Source organism: Leguminivora glycinivorella, chromosome 4, assembly GCF_023078275.1.
Source record: "Leguminivora glycinivorella isolate SPB_JAAS2020 chromosome 4, LegGlyc_1.1, whole genome shotgun sequence".
NCBI classification, from domain to species: domain Eukaryota; kingdom Metazoa; phylum Arthropoda; class Insecta; order Lepidoptera; family Tortricidae; genus Leguminivora; species Leguminivora glycinivorella.
Window position 1 is genome coordinate 10,835,815 of NC_062974.1, and position 24,587 is coordinate 10,860,401.

Sequence of the window (24,587 nt, forward strand, 5' to 3'; positions counted from 1 at the left end):
TTCATACTTAACTTTATCAATATTTGTTAAGCCATTTGGGCGTGAAAAAGTAACAAATTAACACAGCATGCTCACCAACTTTTGCCTTTATAATATTAATATTTACTGTGACTTTGAATCCTCTTCAATTTAAAAACGAAGCGAGGTAACAGTTAAAAAGAAAAACATACAGTAATAGAATTAATTATCTTATTTACATCCACCTCCACAGTGACATAACTCTGTACATTTGAGCTGGCATTTGATACAATTGCACCTGAAACTGCAAGATTTAAGGCACCGGCATCTTATCAATTTTAGGCATGCTTGAGCAGCCATCGTACCATAGGTATTTGGGTCCACAGTGGCAAACAAGCTTCGTATTCCTTCTGCTAACCCCATTCTGATGGACAAGGGAGATTTTGAGGCATTGTCCCCAAACATAAACCGCCTGTAACACTGACCAGGTATGTTGTTTGAGAGCAGCATCTGTAGGTGGAAAATTTTAAAATTGTCTGTCCTTTTTTGTAAACAAAACCTTTCGGAACTCATTTAGCGCCTCGTAGGGGTATGATATTATAAAAAACATGTATGTTCTGGGTGAGTCTATCTCTTAAATATCGTTATTACCTGTCATACATTCCAGTCACAATTGTGAGATTTTTTTATACGCCTTCCATGCCTCAAATGCGGTTTTTTGCCTCTTCCGTTAAAAGACGAGGTGGTGCAATATCCGCTAAAGGAATAAAATAATGGCAAAACATGTGCTAGAAAAGTATTCAATTCCAGCATATCCTGTGCTGAAAAGGCACTCCAAAATAATGTTAAGAACAGTCGACACAGATGTCGTTATACTAGCCACATCTTATGTTCCAAAGCAAGAAGGCCTAAAAGAACTTTGGGTACACATAGGAACAGTGCGAGATCACCAATACCTGGCATGTCACACTATGGCTTCATGTTTAGGTAACGGACTTATTAGTACCCATATCAATTGTTTGACTCTTGATTTTACATACAGAATTGAATACTTTTCTTATTTCAGGACCTGAAATACACATGTTTTGCCACTGTTTAATTCCTTTACCAGATGTGAGTCAACCTCATCTTTTAACGGAAGTGGCAAAAAACCGCATTCGAGGAATGGAAGGCGTATCAAAATATCACACAGGGGCTTGAAGTACTGTATAGACGGGAAGATGCAAACTCTGAAATTCAAAAATTTGTGATTGCAATGTATGACAGGTAAGGTAACGATATTTTCCCCTTTCAGAAACAGATAGTAAAAACGCATTTCATCCACAGTAAACTGAATAAAGTCAAATTAATGCTTTAAAATTGATAAAAGAGTATGATTGATTTACCACCTTTTCAGTGATCATTTTTTTGCGTTGTAGTTTCCTCGCTGTAGTGAGGGGAAAAAATTTGTATTACACTCGGGTGCAAATGAGGCGCTAAATGAGTGCTCGTGGTTCAACTATAAAGTTTTCAATTTCGGCGTTAAAATACAACTTTGCCCCCTTGTATAACAAATAACTATTAAAATAGACTCATCCAGAACTTACATGTTTTTATGAAATTGTTTTTTTACCCCTACGATAAATGAGTGCCGAAAGTATTTGTTTGACTGACAAATTTAAAACAACATACCTGGTCAGTGTTACAGGCGGTTTATGTTTGGGGACAATGCCTCAAAATCTCCCTTGTCCATCAAAATGGGGTTGGCAGAAGGAATACGAAGCTTGTTTGCCACTGTGGACCCAAATACCTATGGTACGTCGTGGCTGCTCAAGCATGCCTAGAATTGATAAGATTGATAAGATGTTAAATCTTGCAGTTTCAGGTGCTATTGTATCAAATGCCAGCTCAAATGTACAGAGTTATGTCACTGTGGAGGTGGATGTAAATAAGATAATTAATTCTATTACTGTATGTTTTACTTTTTAACTGTTACCTCGCTTCGTTTTTAAATTGAAGAGGATTCAAAGTCACAATAAATATTAATATTATAAAGGCGAAAGTCGGTGAGCATACTTGTGTTACTTTGTTACTTTTTCACGCCCAAGTGGCTTAACAAATATTGATAAAATTAAGAATGGAGGAGGTACAATATACCCAAAGTTAACACATCGCTTCCTCTTCATCGTGGGAAACACTCGGGGCGCAGTATAATCATTATTTAAAAAAAATGTACCGTCCGCTATGCTGCGCTGGCGATCGTTGCAGTACTTTCAAAATTTTTTTTTACATCAAATATAATAAATTTTATGTTTAATGTTAATGTTTTTAGATTACTCATAAAATGCACTTTTTAACACTATTTTTTAAAAAACAAGTTTAGTACAAAAATATGGAAATATAAGGATTTGTTTATTTAGGAAAGACAGATTATCAAAATGACGGTAATCAATTAAATTTTAAAGGGAAATCTAAATTAGCACAACATGTTAATAAAATATTGAAAATTGTAAATGAAAAATATTATAACAGTAGCACTTTTTTATGAATAGTGACAACAAACTAGACCATAATAACATATTAGAACACAATGATAATAATGACATTCTCACTTATAAAAATATTTATGTACTTCATCAAAACATCAATGGATTAATTAATAAAGCTGATTTATTATATGTTAACCTACAAGAACTAAACGATTCTGGCAAACAAGTCGATGTAATATGTATTACTGAACATAACATGAAATGTGGCGATGAAGCTCACATAGCTATTCCAAATTATAAATTAGCAGCATACTTTACGAGAGATAACAGGAATGGAGGGTCTTGTATTTTAGTAAGAAATATTCACAGATTCAACATTATCTCTGAAATCACGAAAACCTCTATTCCTAATATCATAGAATGTACTGGAGTTGAATTGATTGATCATAAAATCATTGTTGTTTGTGTTTATAGAGTACCAAAAAACAACTCAGCTACAGTGTCATTGTTTCTGTGCAAACTGAATGAAATATTAAATAAGTTCTGCCAAAACAGCAAAAAGATAATCATTTGCGGCGATTTCAATATAGATCTACTCAAAACGACTGCTCACTCGGTCGATTTCAAAAGCTTAATAAGTAGTTACAACCTTGTGCCAGGAATATCAAAGCCAACCAGACTGTCCAGTCAAACTTGCATAGACAATATAATCCACAATATTAGAGGTAGTAAAGCTGAGGTTTTAGAACTAGCTTTATCTGACCACACCGCACAGCTGTTAAAGTGTCCAGTGAAGAAAACATGTTCCATTCCATACTGGTATGTAGAACAAATAGATTTATCAGAGCAAAACATTGTCAAATTTATAGATTGCCTTAGTAATATTAGTTTCAATGATGTATTTTTATCAACCAATCCAAACGAAGCATTTGATAATTTCTTTGACATTTTTGACCTATTTTATAAATTATGTTTTCCTAAAAAACGATGTAGATTTAACACCACTACTAAGCCTAGATGGATAACAAATGGTATTAAACATTGTAGTAAACGGAAAAGAGATTTGTTGTGGAAATATAGATTGACGCGAAATCCCGACCTAAAAGACAAATTAAAAAGCTATTCCAGACAACTCAAAGAAATCATAAGCAATGCTCAAAGATCCGAAAATGATAGGTACATTGAAAGTTCAAGAAATAAAACAAAAGCTACATGGAAAATTATTAATGCATCTAAGGCCAGATACCCCATCGAAAACATTAAACAAATTGTATCCAATGGAAAGACATTTACTCATCCTAAAGATATTGCAGAGGAATTTAACAATTATTTCATCGATCAAGTTAGTCCTGTTAATCCTCCTAGTAACACTAACAACAAAACTAACTATAAGAAAACAATGACATACTATGCTAACTCCATATTTATGAAACCGACAAATCCTGATGACATAAGGCTAATCATACACTCTCTAAAAAATACGAATAGTACCGGATACGATAATATACATACAAAAATTATAAAAAGAACATGTAACATCATCTCTCCTGTACTCAGTCATATAATAAATTTATGTATTGAACACGGTGAGTTTCCTACCAAACTAAAGATATCCATTGTTAGACCTCTTTATAAAAAAGAGGATAAAGAAGACATGAAGAACTATAGACCAATTGCGTTGATTTCTGTATTTGCCAAAATTATAGAAAAAGTCATATACAACAGTCTATATAACTACTTTGAAAATAAAAATCTGTTTGCAAAGGAACAAAAAGGATTTCGAAAGGAAAAATCCATAAATCTCGCTATTTTTGACTTAGTACAGCAAGTAATTAATAATATGGACAAAAAATTCCTACGTGTGCCTTGTATATGGACATGTCGAAAGCATTCGATTTCGTTGATCACAATATACTTTTAGACAAACTTTTTGCTTATGGAGTTCGCGGAAATGTTTTCAATCTAATCCGTTCATACTTGACAGATAGGAAACAAATTACACAAATTAAAAGAATATCCTTGACTACGAAGACAGAGGAAATCTACACATCTAGTTTTAGGAATATCTATTATGGGGTACCTCAGGGAAGTGTGTTGGGCCCATTATTATTTCTAATTTATATTAATGATATGCCTAAGGCCACGGTACATCCAATGGTTCTCTTTGCAGATGATAGCACTATTATTTTTTCTGGTCAAAATATAGAATCATATGAAACTGAAATAAATAATACCTTAGATACTATCATAGAATGGCTTGATAATAATAATCTTAGAATAAATCTGGACAAAACCAATATCATGACATTTAAGCAACGAACCAAATCTACTACTTTAAACATAAGTTACAGAGGGCATAAAGTAAATGAAACGGACTTAACAAAATTTCTAGGATTAAGCATAGATAATAAGATGACATGGAAAATACAAACTGACAATATATGTAACAAATTAAGTAAATACTCATACGCTCTATACAATTTAAAAAAAAGAGCAAACAAATCGTCACTATTAACTGCATATCATGCTTATGTAACTTCTAATTTAAGATATGGTGTCCTGTTTTGGGGAAACTCCACCAATAAAGAATGTGTATTTAAGGCTCAGAAGAAATGCATACGAACAATCTGTGGTATCCAAGAAGGAGGCTCATGTAAACCATCTTTTAAAAGCCTTAATATACTTACATTGCCAAGTTTATATATATATGAAATGGCCAATTTTGTAAATACAAACCAAAATCTATTTACTAAATTTAAGAGTGTACGACTTCAAAATAAAATAAAGTCTTCGCAAAAAGTACCAAGTAAGACTGCACTTTTGCAAAAAAGCATTCTAGGAATGGCGCACAAAATATACAACAAGTTACCGCCAAATATAATAGCATATAAGGACAAAAGTAATGTTTTCAAAGAAAAACTTAAAGTATTCCTTATAGAGAAAGCCTATTACACTATAAGAGAATTTTTAACTGAATTGTAAATTAAATTAAATTAAAATGAATTGAGATTATTATAATTACCTATTTATTATTATTATTTTTTTTTTTTTTTTAGAACATTACTTTGACATTATTAAATTATTAGATTGAATTGATTGCATGAGATAACCCTGTTTGAATGTTATTGTTTTGATATTTGACTGTGATATTTTAATTAAGTAGTGTAACTATATTATTAATATATTTGTATGCCAATAGGCACGACATAGTGATACTGAAAACAATTATTGAACATCTTGTAACTTACCTATGTTGAACAAATAAATCTTTGAATCTTTGAATCTTTGAATCTTTGTTCACAGAGATAAGCGTACATCTACATAATTATTGCATTAATGCTATTAATATGTATAAAGCTAATTACAATGCTAATCTGTTCCTTATTTCTATCAGAACGTGTCCCTTCGTCCATAATTCGCTGGCGCGGGTTTTGTTCATGTCTCCATTTGTCCCGTGTCACCATGACACGCGAAAAATAAAGCGAAGCACGCGTCGTAATTTCCTTGCCGCGTACGCCTCGTGCCGATGGCATACGGATTTTTGTCATGATTGGTCGGTCAACAAAATTTAAAATCGTGTTTATGATTATTTAGCTCCACGTATCTTTTGGGAAATACTTGTAGCTAAGTATATGTAAAAAATATCTTATTAAATGAATAACAAAGGTCATCTAACCGACAAACATATATCATCATCAAAATAAAATAATAGTCTTATCATGAAACTAAATACTATGCAAAATTCCAACTCACTCAAGAAACATAAATCACTCTGGTAAAGAATATCAAAATATATTCGCCAGTCGTGAATTCTGTATACTCGTACTCGTTGATAAAAAATTATCATTCAATACGATTGAAAATGAAGCCTCCAGAATATGTCATAAAAATGTCTGTGAGATTGAACCCCGGACAAGTAATGAGGGTGATAAGTATGACGTCTGGCGCCGGATGTCAGGTGTCAATAAATGATACATCGCTGGGGTGATTTTTCGATATTTTTGTCAGCGTATGACAGAACCATACTTGTAGCTCGCATAGCATAAAAATATACAATGCTTTCCTCATGTTATTGTTATTGCATTCAACTACAATAAAAATAAAAATATTTTTTAGAGTAAGTAACGCAGCTCTACAATTTTTTTTATGTTTTCAGGTGTCCAGCGGGCCGATTTTTGAGTCTCACGCGTTCGAATTCAGAAAATTGTCACTGAAAATTATAGGCAAGTCACCGTTTTCAATCGGTATTTTAGTGACAAAATCCCGTATGCGAGATAGACGTGTGCGCCGCGCCGGCGCGCCGCCGCCGCCGGTAATTTTGGCCACGCCGCCGCCGCCGATTATTAATCGGCGTGAAATCGGCGTGACCTTGGTGGTTAATAAATTGCTCAAACTTAGTATTTGATTACATTTTTAGACTTTTTATGCACTTTCCAATACATATAATTTACTTTTATTAAAATATTCCGTATCAAGCACTAAGAAAAATGTGAAAAACCGGATATAGGGGAAGATCTATGATCGTGACGACTTTGATCTGGCATACGACTTGACACAATTGTTTACAGCACTACGAGAATGCCACATCTGGAGAGCCAAGAACTTTCCCTGTTGGATCTTCTGCTATCTTTTCATCTAGATCACCATTGAATCCGTTCAAGATTTCATGGCTCCTCGAAATATTGTCCGTTCCAAAATACCCACGTGCCCACCGCGTCGGCAAATTGCTTGTAGCCGCTGTGTGTAAGACTGTAAATCAGCAAATTGAATAGGAGGCGATTGTTTTTTGCGCTTTACGCCCCCAGGTAACCCAGGTTTGCTTCAATTTGCATGATCCTAATTTCGTTGCTGATCTGGTTCTGCAGGAAATGAAGCTTTTTTTTCCATTCTCTGTGTGGTTCCAATAACTGGCAAGTGTCAAACTTCATTTGATAGAATCGTGTTTTTTTTAAGTAGCCTATTATGTGTCCCACTGCTGGGTAAATGCCTCCTCTTCATTCGTCCACTTATCACGGTTTGATGCCTGCTCCCGCCGTCCGAGTGATATCTCTATTTTTGGTCTGCCTTTCCCCGGCGAAGCTGCGGTAACCAACCATTCAGTTGCTACTTTAGCCCACCGATCAGGTGCAAACATGTCCTGCACGTATCGTATAGCACATGGAAAATTATTCAGTGGTTCCAAGACGCAAAAAACAGAACCGCATTTTCTAATAAACTGTCTGCGCCCAACTCAAAATGCCGAGACCAATATGCTGGACATTCGTTTCCAGCATAGTTCAGCGTGTAAAGCTCTTTTTTTTCCTCGACACAGATACGAGTAACAACGGTATCATTGGAATTTTGCTGGAGTTGTATTCTTTTGAGAGGTCATCGATGTAAATTCAGCTTTTTTACCCTTATGGCGTAGACCCAACCTCATAAAAATCAGCTTTGACGTGACCCGATCTACAAACAAGTCCGTTATCATCATCATCATCATCATCATATCAGCCCTTTTTACACCCACTGCTGAGCATAGGCCTCTTTTCTAGTACGCTACTTGTCCCGATCCTGAACTACTCTTATCCAGTTATGACCCGCAATTTTCCGAATGTCGTCCACCCAGCGAGCCACTGGATGTCAAGCGCTTCTTACATTTGTAAGCCGACACCATTCTGTTAAAATATTAGTCCACCTGCCATCGCTTTGCCTAGCAACATGGGCCCACTCCCAACTCCATTTTAGTTTGGTTTATGAGGAAACCCATGTCTTACACTGGCCTGCTCGGAAGGTTGGCATTCATCAATTCATGTCCGTGTTATACTACTCCTTCTGTACTACTCCTTCTATCTTCTGTCTTTTTAGTACATAAAAAGATTACGAATTGAAAATAAAGTAACCAACAAAACGATTTCTAGTTTATTAGTTTACATGGCACATCTTTGAGCACCGGCGGGCAAGTCAAAGGATGGCCAAATAAGCAAAAGGCATTTCCAAATGAGTTTGATACAGCTATAGCCGACGATCGCGTTTGGCACAAAGTTCTTCTTAAATTTCATCACTAAGCTCATCATAAAGAAAGAGAATGTTGTAGATTCATGATCACTTAGAGAAGGAATCCTTTGATGGAAGCCAACATTGATCAAAAAAGGTTTTGTGTCAGCAAAGGGTAACTATTTGGGTATACTCGAAATTGTTTTTTCCTATCCCGTGTTCACTTATATGTGTTATTTAACTCATATTTTATATAAAAGTGTATATAGTAGACCTGTATTGATCAAATTTTCAAGAATAAAAACAAATAAATGATTTTTTTATATAAGAAACATGAAATCAAGGTCACGCCGAATTCACGCCGAAAATACGCCGCCGCCGCCGATTTTTTGACAAACGCCGCCGCCGATCATTTTTTGATCGGCGCACACGTCTAATGCGAGATTCAAAAACCGCCCTCCAGATTACGAATATATTAGTGAAAGTTATCAATGTGCTCGTAATTTCATGATTATTGCATATCTTATAATATTGTTTCATACATACATACATACAATCACGCCTGTATCCCATAAAAGGGTAGACAGAGCACATGAAACTACTAAAGCTTCAGTGCCACTCTTGGCAAACAAAGGGTTGAAAGAAAACGAAACTGTGACATTGCAGTGACAGGTTGCCAGCCTCTCGCCTACGCCACAATTTAACCCATATCCCATAGTCGCCTTCTACGACACCCACGGGAAGAAAGGGGGTGGTGAAATTCTTAACCCCTCACCACACAGGCTATTGTCTCATGAATTGTGATATACTTATAATTTTGATTCAATAGATGAACTCATAATTTTGTTTCAAAATCATATTCATAGAGAGAGAGTAACAAAACCACTGTGGTAATTAATCTGCAAAAGTAGGTACCTACACGATACTTTTGTACTTAGGAATGTCATGGTCGGGCCATATTGTTTGTTGGATTAGAGATTAGATTTGCAAAACCGTACCGAATACTTGTGCTAATATTATGTTCAAATTAGTTACTCGGCATTCGGTGTAGATCTTGTTTATAAAAAGTCGAATGATACCTCGTGACGTGGATCCTATTCTCACCTCACATGCAATAAAGTGAATGACCTGTCACACGAAGCGATGGGTAGACAGCAGGTTTAGTCAATGTCGCGACCACTTGCGCGGGTCTCGTCGCGAGGGCCGATTCGGTAAAACTGGACAAAAACTTCCGCATTCCATCAAGCGAGACGATAAATTGCCACTTACCTTATTGGGTAGATGCCCTTTTCACTGATTAAAAACCGATGACGAGAGCATCATACTTCGTCAATGAAAATGATTGTATCATGAGATGTTTGACGTATCTCTTTTTTACGATTTACGAGACAATCACTTACTTACACTTTATAATTTTATATGAGGCTACTTTTTTAACGATATCTGAATATTATATGCTTATTAGTGAGGTTTTCTGTATTTAAGCTGATCCTCTATAATTTGCTAGATTTTCCAAGAAGTTTTTGAAGACCTGTATTAGTTTCAGAATAGCATCTACCTACCTAGGCGTGTATACTCTGCTTTTTAGAAACGCGTGCAACAAAACATTCTATTTAAGATAAATACCAATCTTTATTTACAAGATTTCACAAGATAATAGTGTAAATTACTTGATACAACTTTTCTCGTTTTAGTGACATCATCACCTATAAGAAGATAATTATATCAGTTGTTACTATCACATGCACACGAGAATTTAAACAAAATGATTAATTTACCTCAAAGATATTTTTCAGTACAGATGGTGTTTTTTTACGCACTAGTGCGAGAAGTGGTACATTGACGACCGGTCTGGCTCAGTCGGTAGTGACCCTGCCTGCTGAGCGGCGGTCCTGGGTTCGAATCCCGGTAAGGGCATTTATTTGTGTGATGAGCACAGATATTTGTTCCTGAGTCATGGACGTTTTCTATGTATATAAGTATGTATTTATCTATTTAAGTATGTATATCGTCGCTTAGCACCCATAGTACAAGCTTTGCTTAGTTTGGGGCTAAGTTGATCTGTGTAAGATGTCCCCAATATTTATTTATTTATTTATTTATTTATTATATGTCAGGTCGAATTTTCGGAGGGCCATCTGTACTGAAAAACGTCGTACGATACACGTGCGAAAAACTTTTTACGCACTTGTATCGTAATGTACTATTTCAGTACAGATGGTGTTTTTTTACGCACTAGTGCGAGAAGTGGTTCATTATAAGCCAGGTCGAAACTTCGGAGGCTCATCTGTACTGAAAACCGGCCAAGAGCGTGTCGGGCCACGCTCAGTGTAGGGTTCCGTAGTTTTCCGTATTTTTCTCAAAAACTACTGAACCTATCAAGTTCAAAATAATTTTCCTAGAAAGTCTTAATAAAGTTCTACTTTTATGATTTTTTTTATATTTTTTAAACATATGGTTCAAAAGTTAGAGGGGGGGGGACGCACTTTTTTTTCCTTTAGGAGTGATTATTTCCAAAAATATTAATATTATCAAAAAACGATCTTAGTAAACCCTTATTCATTTTTAAATACCTATCCAACAATATATCACACGTTGGGGTTGGAATGAAAAAAAATATCAGCCCCCACTTTACATGTAGGGGGAGGTACCCTAATAAAACATTTTTTTCCATTTTTTATTTTTGCACTTTGTTGGCGTGATTGATATACATATTGGTACCAAAGCTCAGCTTTCTAGTGCTAACGGTTACTGAGATTATCCGCGGACGGACGGACGGACGGACGGACAGACAGACATGGCGAAACTATAAGGGTTCCTAGTTGACTACGGAACCCTAAAAACGTCGTACGATACACGTGCGAAAAGGAAATTCGTAACTCGTGTCGATTTAATTTATCGCCACTCGTTTCGAACTTCCTTTTTTACGCACTTGTATCGTAATGTACTATTTTTGCAGGTGTGCACCTTATTTATTTTTAACCCCCGACGCAAAAACGAAGGGGTGTTATAAGTTTGACGTGTCTGTCTGTGTGTATGTCTGTCTGTCTGTCTGTCTGTCTGTTTGTCTGTTTGTCTGTTTGTCTGTTTGTCTGTTTGTGTGTGTGTCTGTCTGTGTCGTAGCTCTCGAACGGATGAACCTATTTTGATTTAGTTTTTTTTGTCTGAAAGCTGAGTTAGTCGGGAGTGTTCTTAGCCATGTTTCATGAAAATCGGTCCACTAGGTCGCGGTCGGGGGTTTTTTCAAAATTTTAATTATATAGGTACTTACACGTTTAGGTACTCGTAACTAGCAATCATAGAATTAATAGGTATTACCTAACAAAATTGTTTTATTAATGCTGTGTTTCATGACAATTTCCGTATCAAAATATAATAATTCTCAAGATAATGCAAAGAGGTAGGTATGTACTATTATACTATTTTATAAAAACATGTTTATACACCTTTTTGTGGAAAATTCGAGCAAACAGTGCTTTGGTATTCGTAGCTAAGGTCGAAGTGAACAGAGGCAAGAAAAAACTCTTGCGCTAAACTACTACGAGGTAACCCCTGAGGCATTTCAGTGAGTGCTTCGCAAGATTACACGACTCTTTTCAAACTTGTTGGTGCTTCGAAACGGTACTGTGCCAGTAGTGGTGGGCCTTGGGAACATTCCTGGATCACGGGATATTCACGGAGATATTCTCTTGTTCCCTGCTACCAAAGAGGATCGAGTATTATATTATTACGGAGTTATATATGTCTTTGCTGCTACGTATTAGCAAACAGGAATTCGTATTAACTATTTAAGTAATATTCCGTGTCGTGTTAGTTTAAATATTGTAAACAGGGAATCAATGAAAGATGAAGATGTTATGTAAATTGTAATTTTAATCCAAGCTAGTCTTTAGGTACGTTACCTATTGTTATAAAAAAATATTTTAGGTATGGAATCGTAGTCGCTAGGTATGGGAATATTCTAAAACATAATGGGAATTCATCCGTATTTTTTATGAGACAGAGTACTTAACTTAAACTGACATTATCGCTATTTTAAGGTCTTATTAAAAGTTCAGAGGCCCAAGTTTGGACGGAATCCCTAACAAAAAACCAAGTAGATACAACTTACGTATCTTTATAAGAATAATCTCACCTACACAATATTCCCGGGAACATAACATCACTATGTGCTAGTATTTCGTTCTACTAGCATGTTGTGTATTGTACGGATTGTTTTGGGAACACATTTTTATTTCTATTTAATGTCACAAACCGTACCCAAATAATAGATATTAGCGAAACAATAACATGTTGTAATAAATATTTTAAATTACATTTTATTGTACTTACGATGCAATATTTTCGTTATAATTATTTTCTTATATTGAGCCGCTACATAAAGAGGTATACAATACATACCTACTCCAAAACGGTATTTGGAGTCGGTATTGTATAAGAAAGGTCTTTTTCCAGATATTCTTTTGTGTCTGTTTCTGACAACAAAAGAAAAACCTAATTTCTACGAAAACAGTATGTAGTTTACTTCTGACAAATACACAACTTAATATTTGACAAAACCTGTTTGTTGTTTGTTTGTATAGGTTGTTGACATCGTCAGCATGATTACGGAATAAATAACTAATATTCAATATAATAAAAAGAAAATTGATTGCGATAAAAAGGCAGTTTTGACCATCAGCAGCCCATATTTTTAACTGTGTAATATAATTATTAAATAATAATCAGTGTCGCAACACTGTCAGTATGTATTAGCAAAAACATTGCAAAATTTTTGTTTGGGCAGTCGTGTGAAAACAAAGGATGATTCATATAGAATTTACAATCTTCATACTAAGAATCGTACCTCCATTTTTAGCACCACATATTAAATACTATCATAACTACACTGATGATGCCTACAATTTTTTTTTTCAAAATTTGTATTGAAGTGATATTATGATATTAAAATAGAGAAGCATGTAATTATGTTCTTATAAAAAACAAAAACACGCAAAAATATTTGGGAAAAATATGATTTTGGCCACTTCCAAGTTGCGGTCCAGCGCCATCTAGTTTTAAGCCTGAAAGGCTCAAACATTTGTGGGGTGCGCTTTTTTGTATGAGCTTTGTCTGTCCTGGTATTATATCATCCTTGAGCAAAAAACAAAAAATACCAGCAAGAAAGGGTGATCTGAAAGTTCGCATACAATTAGGAAAAAATACTAAATTCCCTTATCATAAGAAATTTAAAAAAAACTATCGGATGGAAGTTACAGTACTTGTTTAAATCACTATTAATAATTATGTATTCAAAAGGCACCCAATCTGTTTAGTCGATTCTCATTAAATTTGTTCCATTGACGATATATCCCTAAATCCCTACGCTAATACGAATAATGTAATAGAATGGAAATTACTGGAACCCACTTAATTTGGTCCAGTGGAATATGGCAAGCGGAAATTACGTGCATAATTGCATTATTTGTTATTTTGTTCGACGTCTGATATTATCTTAAAAACAGGTAGGTATATAAATACCTGCGTCGGCAACACTGAGGAGTCTGAGGACACAGTTTAGTTCTTAATGATTTGGGTTTTTCTTAACGATTATATTTCTATTTATGATAAGGTGTATGGGATATATACTTATGTTTTTTTATTGTTATGATTTCACACTTATTTCTATTAAGGTGCGTTAGTGCGTTTTCACACTATCCGATCCGATATCGGATGTCGGACCTATATCCCATACATTACAGGCGCCATCTTGGATTTTTTCCATTGAAATCCTTCCGACATCCGATATCGGATCGGATAATGTGAAAACGGCTTTAAGTGCGTTTTCACACTATCCGATCCGATATCGGATGTCGGACCTATATCCCATACATTACAGGCACCATCTTGGATTTTTTCCATTGAAATCCTTCCGACATCCGATATCGGATCGGATAATGTGAAAACGGCTTTAGGGTAATTTCGAAAGTCGTCTAATTTCGAAAGTCGCACAAAAATCACCATTATTTCCACCATATCAAGATTCCACTTTCGGAATTACCAGAGCATTTCTGTCATTCGTAATCATCCCAATGCACCTTACCAGTCAACGATTTTTTTAAATATTTTCCCATTCATTCACAATCGGTACAAGTTAAATGACAACATGTTATAGGTATTAATGGCTGAATAAGTTTTACACTATTGTAATTAACGAAAATACAAAGTAAAGTTATTATAAAAGGCTCACTTCAAGGCTGCAGTCGCAACTTACCCCGATTTTCGAATATTATACTTTATATTTGTACCACATTTTGTCTGGAAAATAACGTTAGCCGTGGAAAATCCCTCCACAACGCAAGGTAGAAGAAGAAAGAGGCTCTCTGGTGAAGTTCAATTAGATTTGATGGCACATTTGTTATGTAACCAAGTGGTGACGCTGCCCAAACAACATTATTGTGTTAACTGTGTTAAGGTCGTGTTGAATTGAGAGAGGTACTATCCTATATGTCTATCTATATTAGGAGTTCATTAGAAATTAAAGGAATAAATATATGGCATAGTTATGCTTACTATGTACTATCAGCTGCAAAAATGCATGGCGAAATTATGAATGAATTCACTTTTGCAGCTGATAGTACATAGTAAGCATAACTATGCCATATATTTATTCCTTTAATTTCTAATGAACTAATATAGACGTATTTTGTTTCACTTGTGTATTTTATTTGAGAAATGGAATAAAATAAAACCAACAAATATAATGAAATTATTTATACAAACAAATTGTAACACTAAATTACTAGAAGTAAAAGCTCAGCGTCTTGCTATAAATATTATAGAAAACGCCCAAAACCTTAATTACAAACAGTTGTAGCCTGGTGATAAGTTCGTATCAGTCTGTTCGACCAGCTTTCAAAATTTAAACCTTATTTTCAGATAATATGGCAGAAACAACATTTCAACGAGACTTTCTAAGAACCGTAGTATGTATATTAAGCAAGGGCACTGGTATGATACAGTGTACGAGTTTTCAAAAGAATCTCCTGATTTCAGACGACGGACAAGTCAATGTACGTACATTTATTTTCGATTGAGTCAATTTTCGCCCAAAAACCGAAGGCCCTATTAAAAACTCTGGTGCTGTAATTTGACCAAATATTCGTTACATCGGTTATGATACAACCACGGTTCAACTTTAGAGTATTACAAATCCGCGACAAAACTTAATACTCATTGAAATTACCTATTCATGTTCCAACAAACAACACAAAATGTACACAACTTAGCTAATTACTTAAGATGCTCTTCTCGTTTTTCTGGAGTACGCTTGAGGCGACATCAGAAAACTTGCACGGCGCGACTAACCGGACCAGCTGCGAAATAAAAAACGGTAGTGTTAAATATAAACAAAAACACATGAAAATCGTCACTACTTTTAAAAAATCTCGTATCTCACGCTGTTCCTCAAAGTTAAAACGCAGTAAGTATATATGCATTCCATACATACTTACTACAATTTTCTTTTCATTGACAGACGAAGATACAAGTTTTTTAAAAAGTAGTGACGAAATATACCTATTGTAAATCTGTAAGGGTCACTTTCACCACCGAAAATGGAGGGTTAACCCGAGGTTAACCCACCATTTTATATGGAATTTGACAGTTGACAGCCCACTAACCTTAAGTTAAGCGGGTGGTGCAAGTGGCCCTAACGAGAACATATATTTTATCATACAAAATAACAATGTAGTTGTGTACTTCAGTAATAAAATAAAATAATACTTCAACATTTTTCTAACACCGATTTTTTAATGGAAATGGATAAAATATAATTGTTAATCATTTCTAGTGGATAAGCTCGTCAATAATTTAATGAATTTGAAAAGTAAGTAATACCTTTTTCTAAAAATCTGATATTAGACTGGGAATCACAAAATTCAGTGCTTCTTTAATAGGATTGAAATAAGCGTTACTTATTTGTTTTCAATTTTGACATTTTGAAGTCCGCATTCCTTTAACGAAGCTATAAAATTGGGTTTTACCTAATCGCAACCGCCAGATGTAAGCTGGCTTGCTAAATATTCATATAATATCACCTCATGATATAATATTTAAATAGAATGGGCATTCAAAAGAAACCAGTTCGCTTCACAAATAAAACAAACACTTCAATGCCCTCGAGTGTCCCACCAGACGACATATTGAAAAAAAAACACATAATTGTATTTACTCTATTTTGTATGAGAGTCACGTACGGGAATCACAAACGACTTGTAATTATTTTTTTGCATCGGTTTAACTACCTAGTACATTAGGGTAATATTTTCAAGAATTAAATGTATGACCAAATGGATTATATAATTATATATCACTGCCCCACATCCGCGTTTCGAAGCAATAGCTATTTAACTCAATGATGATGGATGCAACAAAATGTTTTTAATTTTTTTTTTTAGAAAAACCATCAATCAACCCCAAGAGTTCAAACAGGATACAGAGATGTAGTGCGAAAAGGTTTTCCTTCGTATTTTTTCGGAAATGTTCGTAATTATTTGTCATGCTAGTTCAGTCAGTGTCAGTATCAGGGGGCCGATTTTTGAGTCTCACGGCGTTCGAATTCAGAAAATTGTCACTGAAAATAATAGGCAATTCACCGTTTTCAACCGGTATTTTAGTGACAGTGAGACTCAAAAATCGGCCCCCAGTACGTTTTGTACTGACAACATACGAAGGAAAAGCTTTTCACACTACATCTGTTACAACCAAACTAATATCTACCATTTACTAAAGGTTCTATAAAAGTCGTAGATAGTACGTACAACTTCTCAGGTTCACTCTGAAGTACCTAAGGGGCCCACTTTACTCCTTAATTTATGTATAAAAGAAAAAACAGGTTTAGGTGGGTGATAACTTTCCCGGGATTTTTACTTAAGAAGACCTCGGTAATAACTGTCCTTTCCTGAATTCTTGTCGTATAATAAAGTGTAAAGAGGAATATTTATTCGTCGCGGAGAAATGCGCGGGCAGACAATAGACTACTCGCTTGGAGCCGAGATAATAAACAGCATATTTCACACTAAACACTGAAATAAGCTACCAGAAAAAAGTAAGTATATTTTGTTTATTTTTGACCTTACTATAGTTTTAACTAGAAACTTTATTAGTGAATCCAACCATTTAAAAAACATATCATTGGCACTAAACGGAAAGACGGACGGTAGTCTCGTGGAAATGAAAACATACAGAAGTTTTCAGCAATAAGAGCACCATTAATATAATTTTTAAGAAAAAAAAAACCGCCTTCCTTTGGGGTTCTGGTGATAAATACTTTCAAATGTTGGATTATGTTATCAATTCGTCTGTATATTTTTTAATGTTTGTTATTCGATATCTCCGACATTTCTGAACCAATTTTGAAATCTGGATGATTCTGAAGTACTTACAGATGAGAATGATTATCAGAAAGGAACTCTAACCAGGGGCGGCTCACTCTTCATCAGCAGTTCCACTGCACCAAATGTCACTGTTCTGGACGTAAGTGCATGCTGTTCTTATAAAAATACCAAAGTCACTATAAGTGTGCCGTTCAGATTTGAGGAGTTCCGTTCTGACCACCATCAGCAATTCCACTGCACCAAATATCACTGTTCTGGACGTAAGTGCATGCTGTTCTTATAAAAATACCAAAGTCACTATAAGTGTGCCGTTCAGATTTGAGGAGTTCCATTCTGACCATCATCAGGAGTTCCACTGCACCAAATGTCACTGTTCCGTACGTAAATGCATGCTGTTCCTTTAAAAACACAAAAATCACCATATATATGCCTTTCAGATTTGAGGAGTTCCCTCGATTTCTCCAGGATCCCATCATCAGAACTGGGTTCTGAGAAAAATGGAACCAATCTGTATGCATATACATTCAATCAAAAAAAAAAATATTTCAAAATCGGTCTAGTAACGACGGAGATATCGAGGAACAAAAAAAAAACATACAGACGACTTGATAACCCCTTCCTTTGAGATTTGGAAGGCGGTTAAAAATACTAGCATTTGCCCACGGCTTCGCTCGCATTAAATTCATTCGAAAATTGCGGAATGCTCCATACAAACTGGAAAATGGGGGTTGGAAAGAGACAAAAGGTTACGTATGTCACTCTCCATCGATTCAACTATCTCCACTTAAAAAATCACGTCAATTAGTCGCTCCGTTTAGCCGTGAAAGACCGACAAATAAACAGACACACACACTTTCCCCTTTATAAAATGAGTATGGATTATAAAATATTAACATTAAAAATTCAGTTTCTGTTTCCGCTGTTTAAAGCCGATTTACAGCTCACTGTTCAACATGAATATGACAATGCTAAATAAAGAGCTCTTTTCATCTTATTGGTATAAATAACATATCTGTTTTGTTTATAACCTAATGCAATAAATAACAAACGAGATTGCACGTAGCATTCAAGTGACCGACTGTTTACCTTTAAAAGTCGACACACCGTGTGAAAATATTGATTAATGTTTTTTTTAATACCCTCGGCCTTTGTAGACAATAAACGCCTTCGACGGCGGTAATGGTTACAAAATTTGCATGACATTCAATGTAACCATTACTTCATTAACTTCTCTAGTATATGTCAAAGAGCGTGCAATGAAATGCATATATAAATAAAAATACTGAGTCATCCTCAAGATAAATCTCGATGTTTCATCGGTCAAGGTTTCCTAAATTTGAATACCAAATACGGAGGCTTTTTGGCAGATTAACCTTGAACTCAAGATGCAACTGTAATGCATAATTTACGAGTACTAAGTAGAATTTCCTGACTTCTACAGTAATTTAAGCTAAGACCTCATTAACAAGTGGTTAACGCTCACAGTCGCCTTGCTTAGAAGAGCATTAAGAGATTCACAAACTGTGCAAAGAGACATAGAGTTCAAATTAGCAGATAATCCCTTCGACAGTCAGACGCCGCGCCGGAGGATGCGAACGTTAAACCAATTTTAAAAATCGTATTAGCGTTCATGCAGGTGTTCACAGGGTAAGTGCATTAAGCTCAGCGGGCTAACTACGTGGATAAAATAAGGCACTTTGCCACTGCACTCACCTATGTACTTCTACGTCATATGAGGGAGCGCGGCTGGAACATTTAGTGACTATTTAGTACAAATGAATTGTAATAATCAGATTTATTCATTGAATAGTGAGCTAAATACACATTTCATATAGTTATTATGTAATATAAGAATAAAGTCACGGTCGATAGGTAATGTATTCGTTTGTTCAGGTCGTGCAGTATTTCGTGGCATTTACTTATCATATTTCTAATTATGCTGTAAGGTTGTGTAGTTGTTATCCTAAGGCACTCCAAAGGTGAAGAGGGCTTGAGCTTAAGTGCGTTTTCACATTATCCGATACAATATCGGATGTAGGACCGATATCCCGTACATTACAGGCCCCATCTTGGATTTTTTCCATTGAAATCCGACATCCGATATCGGATCGGATAATGTGAAAACAGACTAATAGATTTGCAGTGAGTTTGCTTTTTTTTTAGGTTTGGCTACATGTCATGAAAATGTCATAGGTACCTATTTACTAAGTGAATAGTGCGTAAAATGTTTTTCTATTAACAATCTACTTACTTTGTTGAGTTGACTGTGGTCTCTTTAGAACATTTTTGTTACCGTATAAAGCTATCGTGAACCATTTGCTAGTTATACCTTTGACATATATTATGATAATTTTACTCATATCGTATCGTATACCTACTTTACAAAAGTTGAGTAAACAAATTTTATAACTGACTTAAAATTCCATCGAATCCTTTTTGTATCAAACCCGTTCCCGTTTGATTAACATTTTTAAATTTTTTCGTTTGAAGCATGAATAGTAATTAATTGCGTAAAGCTATGAATGACTGCGCAAAATTAAGATCTGTGAGGTATCGTCGAATCATGATGAACTGTGATGTTTGAATTGAAATATGTGAAGCCTGGAAGTAAGTTCGTCTTAACTTATGACAGCTCGTAATATTATCTAACTAAACATAATAATAGGAAGGACCCACTAATCGGAGACTCCCCAAGTGAGAATCTTCGAGAAAATTCGGGGATAAAGCGATCATGATGCCATCTCTTGTGAAAATTGATAACAAACAGGTATGTCTTGTTGTTCAAATGTTTTTAAAACTTTTTTTCTTCTGAACTAGATTTTGAATAACAAATGGCAATGGGTTAGCTAAAATATTGCGGTACGTGTTCGAGAATAGGTACTATTAGAAGTATACTATCTGAGACAATAGACACTTTGGCATTTTCTTAAGACTTTAATGAAGAAGCAGAAATTGAAGAAGCTGACATTAAATAATATCAAAAAACGAGCTGTCAAAAAACAAAGTCGAACCCCGCTTCCGGATGAGCTGTTATTGTATTAGGCGTAGCGATGCTTGTTAGAACCAGTCACCTGTTATAGGAATACGAATGGCCGTGATGACCGGCGCTGACGACGCTGACGGTGGGTACTGACTTGTGCTTGCTCTTGAGCGCGATGGCGCCGGCCACTCCCGCGCCGACCGCGCCGATCTTGGCCGCCTTCAGCCCAAGGGCACCTGAAACAACGATGTCACAGTAATATTGAAAACTGAAAGTTCAGAGCAGGTAACGCCACTGACGCAAGTTCCCTTAACTGTCACTCTCTTTGGCTTTAGATAACTACGATACCCTACGGAGCGTCAATGATTACTATCTGAGCGTATTAGCCAAATGCACAAACGCTCATGAAACCTTCACGATAATATCTCTTTCGTAGCTATCTATCTCTATCGCTCTTGCGTATTGGCGCGACAGAGCCAGACTACATTTCTGCGGCATTTCCGTGACATTTCGCGTCGCAGAAATGCCATTCGGCTACGGTGCCTGATTAGAGGGCCTGATGATGGAGCTACAAAAGTAAATTGTACTAGAGTAAAGCTAATATTTTATTTGGACGATTTAATGCAAATAAAATACATAGTGGCGGTGGAATTAAATGGGCATAAAGGACATAAGTTCTGGTAGGATGCAGGAATTGCAGGATCTATGGCACTTCACTGTAAGTATGTTAGTTCGGTGTAATAATAAGGCATTTGTGCAGAGCTCAGAAATTCACAAGTCTTATGTTATGCAATCATCCGCATATAAACAAAAAGTTATAATAAAAGTTTTTGTAGTACAAAGATTAAACAATGCCTAATAACAGCTAAATTAAACAGGTACCTAATAGTACCTATTAACAATAATTTGATTCTCCTTAATTATGATTGCAGTCTTACGAGTTAACCTATGATTACAACTATTGGAGGGAATTTCCCGGACGAAGGTATTGAAAATTGAATATAAACGCAGTGACAATGGGTTCCCACACAGCATTACGTCGTAAACCAAATACATAGGTGCTAAATGGCATTGACCCGTACACAAATTCTCTTACCGGATTTCACCTTGATGTTATGTTTAAAGTTGATACCGAGTAATAGTGATGAGGTGACCGAAGACACGAGGCAAGGTCAATTTGCGAAATACCATTCGATGGCAATTAATAATGTCCCCCTATTGACTAGGACAATATTTATATACTTATATATGGAACAGATATTACGTATTCGATGAGTGCAAACAAACGCGACTCCGATATTTGCCTTAAGATTATAGGTCAATACGGATTTAGCAGATAGGGTTACTGTAACCTTGGATTGGTTTACACTGAACTACTGTGTGTAATTTCATGCGTAAACTAGTTACATTATCTGATTCCTGTTCACTGATTTATTATGAAAATAACAAATATAGTAAAATCTCTAGTTACGAACTAACTATAAAAGAGGATTATTTATCGTGCTTTCATCACAATTTACTTTGCATAATATTATGTATTTAGTAGGTATGTCAAACTCAATCTGAATAAAGAGGGTTTATTTATTAAACAGAGCATTTAGAATATTTGTAGATTTTCTATCCGGGGGACAATCATTATTACCTAATAAAGATTAAATTCATTCAAACTTTATGTTGGTATGCGATCACGATAAGTAACTTAAAATTTCTAAAAAGTCTACAAGTTCTCTCCAAACTTTGGCAACCTTTTCCGGTGCACGAACACGGACGCAACACTACAGGTACAGTAGCCATCACTATATCTGAGCGCTCGAGGTAGTCAGAAACATCTAAACAGACACTTAACGCCTTGACAAATAGAAGTGACCACCTTTGGAGCTCCCATATACCTGATGGCGACGAAACCGAATTCAATTCAATTCAAAAGTCATACCAAGCAGCAATTTCTTTTTCAAGAGTAGAAGGCCCCGTTTGGTCCTGTGACTCCTCTCGAGCTCGGGGGTGTCGTAAAGAGCCTCCTGGACCTGTTCGGGTTCTTGTAGCGCCTCCACTGCCGGGTATCGCTCGTAGTGGGCCCCCGCCACCACCACGGCCACCAGGCATGCGAGAACGATGATCGTGGACGACTGCATTTCTCTGGTTTCTGAAAAAGGTAAGGTGGTCGTGTGAATTGAATCATCATCATTGACCGCAGCACTTTTTGCAGATGATAGTTGGCGCAACTAAGGATTGGTCGCACCAAACCGTCTGTTACCTAATTTAGCGTTCACAATTTTTTTTGTAAGGTACAGCGGGGCAAATCTCGACTGGGGGGCAAATATAACTGGTCCATTTTTTCCATGTTTTACAATGTTTGCATTATTAAATAGAGTGTCCACCGGTTATATATGGTAAACGTGTTCAGTGGATACATGTATAACTCAACATCATAGTGTAATAATGGAAACAATTGATTAGTTGCCCCCCAGTCGAGATTTGTCCCGCTGTGCCTTATGGGAATTTCCGTAGACTTCTGCTGCGTGACATTGATGTGTCTGTTAACTGTGGTTGATGCAACTGGTCCTAGGGAGGTATCTTGAGGAGGCGGTCTACAGTTATGCATATACCTGATGGTTAAGGCCCTTTATGTCATAATATAAGGAGATAGTGAAACGCCTTATAGATACCACTTACGGACCGATAACCAGAGAGCTGATCCAATATTTTACCGAGCGATACAAAGGGCCATCCTTCTGGGCACCCTTCAAAACGATTATAGGGTAAAATTGTTATTTGTAAATGTTTTATTTATAATGCCACTGTTCACCAGCCTTTTGTTTTTTTAAATAAATCTCTCCTAAGGATCATTGCATAAAACATTGAAAAAAAAGTAACCATTAGAAAACCACTCTCAAAATTGATTGATGAAGCTAAACACAGAACAGAACCTTTCTTATGGCAACAAGTACATAATAGCGTTGGATACTTTGTACGGAACAATGATCGTGGTCGACTGCATTTGTGCGATTTCTGGGAACACGCGTAATGCCCATTATGGCTAGGGCTGGCACATGCCGGCGCCTGACGAGGAGGTCCATTGGGTGAAATAAGGTTTAGCCCCAGACCCAGTCAAATCAGGTTTAGAAAATTGTAGTGAAGGGATGGGAAAATATGGATTCTTCCGACACAGAGCAGTATGTTTACAAATTGACGTTAAAATGGTAAAAGCTCTATCAAAAATTTCATTCAAAACACATAAATGCGCTTACAGGTAAGTACATTGTACTTTCTACATATAGACGCGACTGAGTGTTCTCAAAAAGGCTTCTTGCAGATACCATACTTTGAAAAATAAATTACAAAAATATGACTCTTTATCAATCTTTAAAAAATGATTTCACAATTTGAATGTTGTATCTCAAACGTTATTCCCAGACCCAGAAAATTGTTGGAGATGTATTCAACAGTTTTAAAGTAAGTAGTATTGGTTACCTATTATATACATAGATCGGCAGCCCTGGTTACGGCTGATCTATTGAAGCGATTTCTGCGATTTAGTTACGTCTGATTGTTATGTTTGAAGTTAACTAATTAGATACTACAATGTGCGCTGAGTTAATTGTGCTGAGTGAAATGTAAAGTCTTCATTAAAGATAGAAATGATCTCGGATATTTTAAAAAGTAATTTGTATGTAAGAACACTAAGAACCCTATTTCTCACCTGATAATTTAGATTAGAATAAAATTGAATGAAAAAAAAGAGTTTCCAGTAAAAAGATTACGGTACCACTTTCTTTGTGTTCGTATTTTAATAGAGGTTCACAACATGAATCAAACCCTAGCTTAGTCCGA

At 35.8% G+C, this 24,587-nt stretch overlaps 1 protein-coding gene across 3 annotated transcripts in view; it reads right to left on the reverse strand.

Moving 5' to 3' along the window:
* Positions 1-15,137: 15,137 nt before the first annotated feature.
* Positions 15,138-24,587, reverse strand: part of LOC125225202 — a 119,565-nt gene continuing 110,115 nt past the window's right edge. For 2 of the 3 annotated variants that reach the window (XM_048128803.1, XM_048128801.1), the window contains exons 2-4: positions 22,690-22,899; positions 20,848-20,992; positions 15,138-15,754 (exon numbers count right to left, since the gene is read on the reverse strand). In XM_048128803.1, coding sequence (XP_047984760.1) covers positions 15,742-15,754; positions 20,848-20,992; positions 22,690-22,888 — 357 coding nt within the window. In that variant the 5' untranslated portion in view covers positions 22,889-22,899 and the 3' untranslated portion in view covers positions 15,138-15,741. The remainder of the gene's footprint in view (positions 15,755-20,847; positions 20,993-22,689; positions 22,900-24,587) is intronic. The other variant, XM_048128804.1, reaches the window with a different exon arrangement.